Source organism: Pseudonaja textilis, chromosome 10 (genome assembly GCF_049901715.1).
Source record: "Pseudonaja textilis isolate UNSWEBS1 chromosome 10, rPseTex1.2, whole genome shotgun sequence".
Lineage (NCBI taxonomy): Eukaryota > Metazoa > Chordata > Lepidosauria > Squamata > Elapidae > Pseudonaja > Pseudonaja textilis.
In genome coordinates, this window is record NC_141999.1 from 8,796,019 (window position 1) to 8,808,260 (window position 12,242).

General features: G+C 41.4%; 1 protein-coding gene across 2 annotated transcripts; it reads right to left on the reverse strand.

Annotated features, from left to right (window-relative positions):
* Positions 1 to 764: 764 nt before the first annotated feature.
* LOC113437557 (interferon alpha-inducible protein 27-like protein 2A) lies at positions 765 to 9,032 on the reverse strand. 2 transcript variants are annotated; one of them, XM_087939628.1, is made up of 5 exons: positions 8,930 to 9,032; positions 8,347 to 8,366; positions 7,934 to 7,963; positions 5,083 to 5,241; positions 765 to 2,027 (listed from the first exon to the last, which is right to left on the reverse strand). In XM_087939628.1, exons 2-5 carry the CDS (start codon positions 8,348 to 8,350, stop codon positions 1,978 to 1,980), a joined length of 243 nt encoding a protein of 80 aa, XP_087795754.1. In that variant the 5' UTR covers positions 8,351 to 8,366; positions 8,930 to 9,032; the 3' UTR covers positions 765 to 1,977. The 2 variants fall into 2 exon arrangements, with proteins under 2 accessions (XP_087795754.1, XP_087795753.1); XM_087939627.1 differs by having other exon boundaries at positions 1,866 to 2,051; positions 8,930 to 9,030.
* Positions 9,033 to 12,242: the final 3,210 nt, after the last annotated feature.

Genomic DNA, 12,242 nt, shown 5'->3' on the forward strand with positions numbered 1-12,242 from the left:
TCTAGTGATTGGTATTTTCAGAAGCCACTTTGGTGTGGCCCACTCTTATTATCTCGTGTTTATGCACAGGGGACGTGCATAAGCACACCAGTGTGCCTACCATCCCTCTCCTATGTTCCCATTTATTCGTACTTATTCATTATGTATATACTTATACTTGTTTATGTTCATACTTGTTTTCTCATACATGCTTGACAAACTAAACTAAATAAAAATAAATAAATCTCCCTGCCAGACTCAGGGTGCCTTCGTTTGGTGGTGTAGGAAGTTGGCATCCATACCTCTCCTAGAAAATTGAAATATCCTAGGAAATATTAAAAAGGCAGAAAGATATTTCTTCCAACAGTGGTAACTAAGAGCAAAGTCATGTCAGTCTGTGGCAGTATTTCTCCAACCATGGCCACTTTAAGATGGGTGTAATGCTCGGAGCTGCAGTCCACAGTCTGGCTAATAAAGCTTTCATGGAAATTGACTTGTGAGTGGGTATGAGGGTTGCTCCAAGCCTTGAAGGGTGCTCTTAAATCATGGTTAGATCCCATTAAGATCAATGAATTGTTTTGCCTCTAATTTTCCCTTTCTGGGGAGGGTGGTTGAGAAGGTAATTGCACTGCAGCTCCGGAGGATCCTGAAGGAAATGGATAATGTGGACCCCTTTCAATTAGGATTCTGGCCTGGATGTAGGTTGAAAATGGTGGGACTGTTGGAAGAAATGTCCATCTGGGTTCAGTTCCAAGTGGGGAGAAAGATACTGGAAACATGGAGGCTATTTGGAAAGATGGTTTATTGGAGGACAGGACCACATGGTTTTGAGGTCCTAGGCAAAATGGAGCACGTGGGTGAGAGAGGGAAAGAGAGATATAACCTCTGTTGGGCTTTGAACTTGCTTCCTGTTCCTGTGGCAAAAAATGTATCCTGACTGGTTGTCAGACTCCCAGGGGACCAAGCAGCCTGATCCCAGGTTACATCTCTTCGTGGAGACACAAATTCAAGTTCATGCTCATTTTTATATTCCATTCCATATCTTATTATCATTCTACATTTTCTATATAAGTTCTCCCCTCTTTCGACTTCCTTAATTTTATTTTATTTATTTCATCTCAATTCAAATCATCATACTTATATTCTTTGTCCTGTTTCAGCTGTCTATTATCTTTTCTCATTAAGCAAAATTTCTCCTGTGATCACTAATTGGAGTATGACGCCTTTATATCTTTCCCCTAAAATTAAAACACTTAATATAATACATAACTTCCGTTCGGATTCTGCTTGGTACATTCTAAAACTACACAATGTATTTTAAAAAAAGAAAAAATTGTAAATATATAACATAATTAAAACAACAATCCATACCAATTCAATTCTATCATTAATATTAATATTCATTTAAATCTTGAACATTTTACACATTACTTTTCAAATAAGTATCATACTTCTATGGGAACACTTATAAACTTTCCATAAATACTTATAAGTTCCATCTTCTTTAACCCAGTTATCAGCAAAAGGTCTATGCAAAGATGTAGCATTTTAACAATAATTAATGTATATAACACTCAACATTCCACATCTGAACTTGTAGTTGCAAGAAAATCCATTTAAAAGGCCTGATAGGGTTCCAATATTTCAATGTAACTAAAATAAAGAAAACTCAGGTTTAATATTACCATTTCTCCTTTACAAAAAGCAAGCTTTAATAAAACCAAAGTTTTTCCTATTTTAAATACAATTCCAAAGAAATCCCACTCCTAATTCTATATGGCTTATAGCTGAGGGTATCAAATGCTTCTTTATTTAGGTAGCAGCTTTATATATGCATACGCAGCCAACAGAAAGAAGAGACTTGTGAAATTATGAAATTATTCAGATTATGATTGAGATAAATCCTTTATTGGTTAGTGGCTAATAAGCTTCTTGGTTCATAGATAGGTATTTAAGTGCTGTTCTAAATGACATTGTGAACTCCTTTCCAGATCTTTCTTATACCAGGAGCCCCACCACTGCACCAGTAGTTGCTATCCCAGCGTTAGCTGCAACAGAAAGGCCTGCCGCCCCTAGAGTGAAAAACAAAAATAGGTAATACAATTAGGAAGATGAAAAACAAATTATCAAATGTTCTACAAGTGTCTGAAAACAATAATGTGATATTTTAGAAAGTTAAAAGTCAGATATAATGCAAATTGAGCTAGGGAAAATAAGCTACACATATACACAGAAGTACCGTAAATGTAAAAAGTACAATTAAGCATTGATGTTGTTTATTGTCTGCTTAAGTACTCAGTTAACTGCACCCTGGGAGTTCCTACAGATTTTGAGATTCAGAATGTGTGTGTGTGTGTGTTAGTTAAGTGCTTTATTTTCAAGACTGAAACTTCACATTCAGCAGGATAAAAACAGCTCAACTCAGCATCACTTAATTATTGTTATGCATTTTTTCAAAGGTTTGGCACTGATATCTTGGTTTGGGATAGCTGATTGATTATCGTTCAATCTTGCACCGTGTAAAGTTCATTCTCTTGCACTCTTTTGTTCAGAACACATTTTAAAATCTAAACGATTTTATGTTCATCTGTTAAAATACAATCATATAGTCATATGGTCTATTCATCCTTGAGCATTGTTGATGCAATATATACTATATGTAACCCAAAAGCTAATTTATACTTGGTGATTTGACCTGTATATTCTCTGTTCCAATATAACTTCAAAAGTGCATGTCCTATAATTGCTTGGAGTACTAGTAGTACTACCGGTGTATACTACTTTGGAGGATTAAATGAGTAGCTGTGTAAAGAGAAATATTTGGGTGGAGTCTCTATTTTGAGTAATTTATTTTTTTGTCCTCCCATCTTCCTCCAAATGCTCAGGTAGAAATTGATCAGGTGGAAACTGCCATTTGTTTTTCTTTCAAGAAAAATGGAAAAAGTAAATGCAGGCATATCTTTAAACACTGGATGGATAGAAACAATCCAATTAGGTTTAGGAGACAACAAGGAAGAGGTCTATTTGAACATATTTTTTTAAAAAAGTAGTTTTCTCATAGAATCAGTTTAATATTTTCTGCATGGATGTCCATCTGGTCTCAAGGAGGTAATTAGATTTATCTAATTATGTAGGTATCTAATTTAAAGTCAGATAAGAAAAAACTGCAGAGCTTCAATATGTGGCCATCATCTTGATCTTTGGGACTACACCCTTCAAAAACCCCTGGAAGTAATGGATTTTTGAAAGGGATGTGTCTTGTGAGAAATCACAAACACAAACCCAGCCTATCTCTCATCGCATCCTTTCAATAGAAAAACATCTGTTATTCCAAAGAAAAAGGGAAACCCTGGTGCTAATGCTACAGTACCAGATTTGGACAAAAACCACTAGATGGCAACAAAGCTATATATTGGCAAAGGAGGGGTCTACTAAAATGACATAAACATTCTTGTTCTTGAGCCATTTCAAGTGCAAGTGGGATATAATACTTAATGCACCAAGGCAGAAATTAGGTTCTAATCCTTCTTTAAATCTTTGGGCCAGTCGTTCTCTTAGCTCTAGGAAAAATGCAGCCATGGCAAATCACTTAAAAAAAAAATCTGTTTGTTTATTGCCTTTTTAAACTGGCCTTTTTCCTCACAGAGGGCTGCTGGGCAGTGTACAATAAAATATTAAAACATTAAAAAAAAAAACACATAAAAGTTAAAAATTTAAAAGAGGCAACTTGAAACACAACTAAAAATAATTAGAAGATGAAGGGAGGGCTCTCAGGATGCCAATCAGCCTGCTGATTGCATGCTCCTCTGGGCTCTCGATACAAGACCACAGGGACTGGGGGCATATTCCGCAGGGCGGGAATCATGACCAGAGAAGACGCTCTTCTTACCCCTTGCCAATTGGAATTCTTGAACTGACAGTCTGCAATATACCTTTCCTGCCGGACCAGGTGGGGCAGGCACATGTAATGGGAGGAGACTGTTTTGTAGGTGGTCTGGCCTCATGCCATGAAGGGCTTTAAAGGTAATAACTGACCCTTTCAATGGTACCAGGAAGGAAACTGGCACCACATGCAGTTCCTGGAGCAAAGGTGTCAGCCTGCCTGTCACATTCTGCACCAGCTGAAGCTTCCACCTACTTTCAAGGGTAGCCCCGTGGACAGCGCACTGCAATAGTCCAAAGGGAAGATGACCAGAGGAGATTTAAGTGAGAATTAAGCAGAGAGCCTCCCTATCCAGGAAACACCCCCTGGCAATTTTTGGTACTTGCTGATAAATTTGCCTAGAAAACTGCAGGGACTTGGCAGGTAGTCAGGACTGATTTGAAGGCAGAGATCAACCCGCCAGTTGCCATTTTAGGACTTCCATTAGAGTTTCCCACTATGGAACAATAAGACACTGTTGTCCACTTATGCCGATTACACAAAGTCTCCACAAAGTGTGTTGGGGGGAGGGTGTCCACACATGGTCCTGGGAAAACAGGTTGCCCATCCAGAGAGAGGGAAAGACATGTTGCAGGCTGACATTTCCTTTTATTAAAACCATTTAAAGCAATGAGATTCAGTTTCTATCAGTGGTGGGATTCAAAAGTTTCCCGCCACCGGTTCTGTGGGCGTGGCTTGGAGGGCATGGCTGCAGGGGTGGGATTGCGTGACTTGCATGCATGCCAAATGTGCGCTTTGCGCACACCTTAAAACAGTAAAAACTAAGCTACTGTGTCTCTCAGCTGTTTAGCGCAGCAATCCGCTCTGCCGTGCCAAACAACTGAGAGGTTAAAGAGGACCTAGGAGCAGGGGTGGGTGGGTGGGGGGCCCAACTGCAGAGTGTCGGAGAGGCTCGGAGTGAACCGGTTCTCTGCCAGCTGATCTTCAGCGCTACCGGTAAGCTAGAACCGGGCCAAACTGGTAGAATACCACCACTGGTTTTTATTTTCCCATTGGCACCTTCCCACAAGTATGTAGATACCATTTTTCCCCTCCCAAAATCACAACTTGGACCTTTGAGGAAATGGGACAATCATCTGCAAAACACTATGGCATAATAAATGGCTGGGTCACTACAGGTTTTGTTGCAAGAGAGCCAAAAAATGAAAAGGGATACTAACCAGCTGCTTGCGCAAGGGCAACAAGGCTTCCAGCGGCCACACCACCACCGTTGGCTATGGCTGCGGCTGACATCATCTTCGCTGCCAGTGTGCCGGCAGCAATGCCAGCTGCCGTGAACCCCACGGCACTTAGTGCTAGTGGCGCACCGACCACACCGCCTGAAAAGTAGGATGTTAGTTACAGCTGCAGAGACATAATCTAGATCTGAAGTAAATTCACATTACTTGTTTGTGGGCTGCATTTTCTATCCATTTTCCCTCTCCGCACCTTATTTCTCACCAGAGTAATTCGAGCAGCTTCATGGTCATTGACTGTATGTATGTCTCCACACCAATGTGCTTACCGTCTCTGTTCTAATGTTCCCTTTTATTCGTACCCATTTCATGTATTAATAACCATGCTTATACTTCTATCTGTTATCTAATACATGCTTGACAAACAAATGAACAAATAAATAAATAAAAATTAACCACTACATTGTGTCAACCCTGAAGCTGGCCTGGCCAAAGCCATCCTGGAGCTTCAGTGCTGCTACAGTGGAGGCTCGGGAGGGGGGAAAACGGGCCTCCCAGAAATTCCAGAAGTCCAGAAACGGACCTGGTTCCGGCTTCCGGAGAGTCTCCGGAGCCCGGGGAGGCAGTTTTTGGCTTCCTAGAGGCTCAAAGAAAGCTTCCAGAGCCTGGGCAAGGCGAAAAACAGGCCTCCCAGAAGGTCCCACCATGGCCACGCCTACCCAGCAACCGGCCAGAGAACAGTTTAATTATGTGAAAACCGCAGGGCCCTTCAGTGTTGGTTTTCACCAGGTATGTGCCAATATGATATTTCCAATAAACCTATTCTACCGGCCTTGGAGTTTTGCTTGATATGGATCTATTACTTGGAACCCTGACACATTGGCGTTCTAAACAGAAACAGCTACAACCGCTATCCCAGGAGGGGTTTTACGCAGCAAGAAGGCAGCAAGCTAATCCCTTCAGCTCAAAACAAGCTGCTTCTAATGTGCTCTGTAAACATGAACGACACGCAGACTGCCATTACATTGTGTAGAATACAGGAATCTATCGGGATAAAAAGGACAGGCAATCCTTGACTTACAACTATTGGTTTAATGATCGTTTGAAGTTACAACAGCTATGAAAAAAGTGACTTATGACCATTTTCCACACTTACGACCATTGCAACATTCCTATGATCAAAATTCAGGCACTTGGCATCTGGCATGCATTTAGGACAGTTGCACTGGGCTGAAGTCGTGTGATTCACCATTTGCAACCTTCCCAGCTGGCTCCCAACGAAGTTAATAGGGGAAGAAGCCAGATATGCTTAACGACTGCATGATTCATTTAACAACTAAGGTGATTTGCTTGAGAACAGTAGCAAAACAGTCATTGAATGTGGCAAAACTTACTTAACTGTCTTGCTCAGCAATTTTGGACTCGACTGCGGTCATAAGCTGAGGACTACAGGTAGTTCTTGACTTACAACAGTTCATTTAATGACCGTTCAAAGTTATAACAATACTGAAAAAAGTGACATTTTTCCATTTTTCACACTTGTGACCCTTTGCAGCATCCCCATGATCACGTGATCAAAATTCAGCTGCTGGCAAGTGATTCATACTTATGACAGTTGCATTGTCCCAGGGTTGTGGGATCCCCTTTTGCAACTTGGACAAGCATAATAATGGGGAAGCCAGATTCAGTTAACAACCATGTTACTAGCTTAAGAACCACAGTGATTCATGTGGCAAGAAGTGTCGTAAAATGGGGCAAAACTCAACAAATGTCTCAGTTAACAACATAAATTTTGAACTCAGTTGTGGCCGTAAGTCGAGGACTACCCGTACCTGTAAAGATTTTTAATAAACCATTTTTTATACAAGGTATTATTAAGTGATCTTCATACTTGTAAGCTCATGAAGGGTGAATATTGTGGCATGAAATTTGGACTACATAGAAAGCTCCCATTCCTTCTACCAACTCTACAGGTAGTTCTTGTTACCAGCTGTAACAGAGACTGGAAATTATGTTGCTAAATGATGCTGCTAGGTGACTACGAGACCATAGTGCCTGGTGGTCAGATGGTTGCCATTTGTGACCTGCTGGCTCCCACATCAATTTTGTTTGTAGGAAGCCAGCAGTGAAAGTTACCAATGGCGATCATGTGACCATGGGGATGCCGCAACAGCTGTAACTTTGAGGACCCGTCATAAGTAGCCCTCATTCAATGTCATTGTAAGTTTGAATGGCTGCTGAACAAGTGGTCGTTCAGCATGTACTCCCTGGTAGGGAGGACCTGAGGCAATCCTTTCATTCTGCTGCTGATGTCTCTTATCTGCAGAATGGAAATTAATAATTTCATTTTCATGATTTAAAAAGCTCAGAAACTGATAAGGTACAGCAGCAATTCACTTAAAAATGGCAATTATAAGCAGCAGGCCCTGATTGTCTGCTGTGAGGCAATTCTGGCCCCTTTACACCTGGCTCAGGAATTCTGGGAGTTGAAGTCCACAGGTCTTAAAGGGCCAAAAGAGATGCCCACCCTGGTACAGATTGAAAACTGCACCTACTTCTGAAGCTTTTAACTTCCCTATGGATGCTCAAATCATTTTTTGTCAATTTTAACAAAGATTATTTGAGCATTACAAAGTCTTGGTGCATATCCTTCTTAAAAGCTAGAAAAATATAAAGGAAAAGGATTGTCATGTTCCATCTGCACTAGGAAGATTTCTGGTCCAAAATTGCCTACAGTTCTCTTTTTTGCAAATGAGACATCTGGCTTGCACTGAGAACTGCTCCTCTAATGCAAAACTCCTCTCCCATTGTTTAGAGATACAGCAAAACAACTTACCCACACCGAGTACAGCTGCTAGGAGTAGACCTAAGGAAATAGATATGTGCCAGTCACATTTTTGACATATATAGTAAGCTTCAAGTTCCACTGCCAAGGAAAGTCAAATTCCACGCTTCCCAGTGTTATAAAAGAAACATTGAATTTTTCTGTGAACAATGTGGGTAAAAAGAAGCTGGACTTTGATGACTTGTATGCAGTCACCAATCTCTCTCTCCCTCCCTCTCCCTCTCTCCCTCCCTCCTTCTCTCTCTTCACACGCTTCTCACATTCAGACACCCCACCTCTGATGTGAAGTACTAATAATGGTATTTTCCCACCTTGCATGGCCAAGTGAACCAAGTCACTGTAACTACATCACACAAAGTTGACAACATCTTCATTAGCAGAAAATTAAATGTCTTAGTTCTTACCCATATTTCTATTGATGGACCTGCAAGTAAAAAATAGAAACTCTGGTAAGAAAATACATTCTACAGCTAAGAACTTCTGACTGCTGATCCAATGCCTTGAAGTCCATCCAACCATTATCCCCAGAACTGAAGCTTCCAACCAGTACTGTTTGCTAGCCAGCCTAGGTGCAAAAGCTGAACATATTTTCCCCAAGCCACCTGAGAACTACTGACTTCCCACACAATGCTTAAAAAGTTATATAACCCCAAAATAAATGGCTAAAACCTAAGTTGCCCGGTACCTCACAGACCAGTAGTAGCAGTGGTGGGCTACTGGGTGGTCGGCAGGGTTCAGGTGAAGTTGTTATCTCTGGTTGAGCTGGCCACTTGTCCTTGTGCTATGCTTTCCCTAAATAACTAACTTTTCCCCTGCTCAGGCTGCCCAGGCGAGTTCCGCGCCGCCTGTGCTGTATTCACTGGAGCTGCCTGAGTCGATTAGTAACCTGTTTGAAACTGCGTTTCAGCCCCAAAGTGCGCTCATGATCAGCAAACCCCTTGCCAACCCCTCTGAGTAGTAGAAGAAACAAAAGCAGCTTATCCTTACTAAAGCAAGTTGATATTCTTGTTGAAGGACTTAACACTCGAGGGGTTCTGTGTACACTGACCATCCCTGGGGCTTAAAAACTGTCCACAGTGGGCATGGCTAATGACAGATAGCCAATAGTATTGCAGTAGAACTGCCTTGGTTGCCATGATGCACCTTCCAGTTATTTAATATTGACCCAGCCCCCAAATCTTATTTTTAGGTTTCAATTTCCCAAGTAACATTTTAGTTTCGATTTCCCAGCAAAAGAAAAGAATCAAGGACTTCCTTGTGGGTTGATGGAAACCCATGAGAGCTTTCCCAACATTGCAATAATATTCACATCCTGACAATTTCTTTATCTTTATCTGCCATGGGGCTGTTTGGTTTATATCATGCTGAATTGCAAAGTTACATAAATAGAGCAGATTTTTAAGATTGTTACTGTTTGCAAGATTTTATTCTGGATGTCCAGATAGCAACTAGCTGAGGTTTGCAAGAAACAGAAACTTTATATAATGCCGATCACATGGGCACGATTCAGAAGGACAGTGGGGTATGGATAGTTGTTTAACAATCAGCAACGTGGCATCATTATCCCCCAAACAGCTGGTTGGCATACTGGGTCTTATGACATAGTTCTGCTCTCAAGTGACCAGTCCAGAAAATTTCACAATTAGCTCTTACAAGCTGGTGCAAGTTGGCTGCAGATGACCACTGGACATACATGTTCTTTGAGCTTTACAACTTGTTGGACGAACTCTGAGATACCTTAAACCTATTAAAGAAACCCTCGGAATCTTATAAATCTGATCAATCAAGAAATAAAATGCCAGAAGCAACCTCTGGAGGGCTGTGGGAGAAAGACTGAGTCTAACCAAAGACAAGTAAGAGACCATATTCAGGCCTATGTTGTAGATATTATGGACTTTTGCCTACACTGATAGATAGTGTTGAAAGGCTGGAAAATGCCTTTCCTTTGAGGATTCGGTTTTCCGGCTGGGAGGGCTCCAGTGCAAGGACACAGACAACTACTTGGAAGCTGGTTTATTCTTCAGGAAGGCAAGAGATAGCAAGAAGTCTGCGTTCCTGGGGCTAGCCATCTTTGTATAATAAACTCCTGATTTTTATACCTTTTCTCCTTTTGTGTGTGAGTGCTTGTGTTTGTATTTCTTAATGTTTTAAATCCTGTCAGGGGGTTGTCTTCATTTCCGCCAGAGGGTAAACTCTGCAGGGTGGTTTGATTGGATTATCAGTTTCATCCTAATGTTTTCTTATATTTGTTTGGTGGCAATCTCCTGTCTGCTCGTGTCTTTTGTCTATTTGTTTTGCTGATTTGGCATGGCCTTTTGTTTGTAAGGGATTTCTTTTTCTTGTTTCCCTAGCTTTCTTAATTACTTGGCTTTTGTCTAGGGGGCTTCTTTCAATACCTTTTATTAAATCTCTTTTCCTATGCAAGTTTGTTTTATAGCTGGCCTGATGTTCCCTTTGGGCTTTTCCTGCTTGGGTATCACCACTGTCCTCATGAAGTTCCCTTTCCACAATAGAATGCGCAGCCAGAACCGAGAATCGCACAACCATCCCTAAATCCAACATTTCCCTCCCTTAGTTGCCTGCCATCATTGCCAACCCATCCCTGACCATCACGTTCAAGATGTTTTGAGAATGGTTACTTCAAGTGTAGGTTGGCATGCAGCAGCAGCATTCTTCTCTCAGCTGGGTGGTCATGAAACAGGGTTCAGGGGAGCTACAGCAAGCAGCTGGGGGGGCGGGGGGGGGAGGATACAAAATTTCCTTCTGCTTTCCCCAAACAACAGTCAGTTTTGCTTTCCCCTCCCCGCTCCTCCATAGTTCATAGCAGATTTTCATCACATGGCATCGAAGCACAAGCGGAGAGTGAGGCAGCAGCTGACAGTGGTGTTTTGTAAAGCTAAATTTTGGCTTTAATGTGTTCTGTATTCTGACATGCTATCTAATCCCATGAGAGCCAAGGAAACAAGGTAGTTTAAAGCATTATTCCTCTTGCCAGTGAACCAGTAAAATCATAGAACTGATGATGTTTCACACGGTAGGCTTTGCTTTTTCAACTATCCTTTATTGAAGAAGTCATAGGGGCTTGCATCTTACACAATGCTTGAACCATGAGCTGTGGTTTAAAAATAAAAATAGCTGGTATTACATAATATGCTTAGCCCAAACTGTGTACACACACACACACACACACACACACACACACACACACACACTCACACTATAGTTAACAGCAGAGAAAAGTTGGTGGGGAGACAAATGATTAAGTCCTTAATCATTTGTCTCCCCACTAACTTTTCTTTCCTGTTTGGTTTTGAAATGTTTTGCTACTTATCTGGCTGTACTTTTTGGTCTGAAATGTTTGCTGCTTATCTGACTGTAGTTTCTTCAGTGTAACCAAAGAAGTTGCTTGGACAAACTGCAAAACGTTTTGCTGGGAGAATTTCCTTGGGTTCCTTCCGTCCGAGCCTAGAGGCAAACAAGATATGAAGGCTAGCTGTTTTTGAAAAGGAGGTTTCTTTTAATTACCTAAAATAATTCTTCTTAAAAACCTCCAGTGATGGAGCACCCACAATTTTTGAAGGCAAGCTGTTCCATTGGTTAATTGTCCTCACTGTTAGGAAGTTTCTCCTTAATTCCAGGTTGCTTCTACCCTTGATTAGTTTCCATCCATTGTTTCTTGTCCTGCCTTCTGGTGCTTTCGAAAATAGGTTAACCCCCTCTTCTTTGTGGCAGCTTCTCAAATATTGGAACACTACTATCATGTCGCCTCTAACTCTCCTTTATCTTAGACTAGTCAGACCCAAAACCTGAAGCCATTCTTCGTATGTTTGATCATCTTACTTGTTCTTCTCTGAACTTTTCCCAAGGTCTCAACATCTTTTTTGTAGTAATGTTGCCTGGGATTTTAAGCTTCATGGTTAGCATTTTAAAAGGGGATATTAGTACTTTGAACCTGGTAGAGAGATATAGGTCTCTTCCCCTCTCCCGTTGGCCAAGGGTGCTGGAGGAAATGGATAACGTGGGTCCCGTTTGGGATTCTGGCCTGGATGTAGGATAGAAATGGTGGGGTATAGAAAAAGGGCTTCTCTCTGATGACTCCCTCTTTTTGGAACACCATTCCCTCAGAGATGAAGTTGGCTCCCATCTTGTTGCTTTTCCACAAGGCCTTGAAAACTGTCTGTCTGCCCATCCATCCATCCAATGTATTGGTTGGCCATCTTACCTCAAGGTAATTCTGAGCAGCTTACAGTGGCTTTGTCAGCAGGCTTGAGCCTATCAAGTTGCTTGTCTTATAGAATTA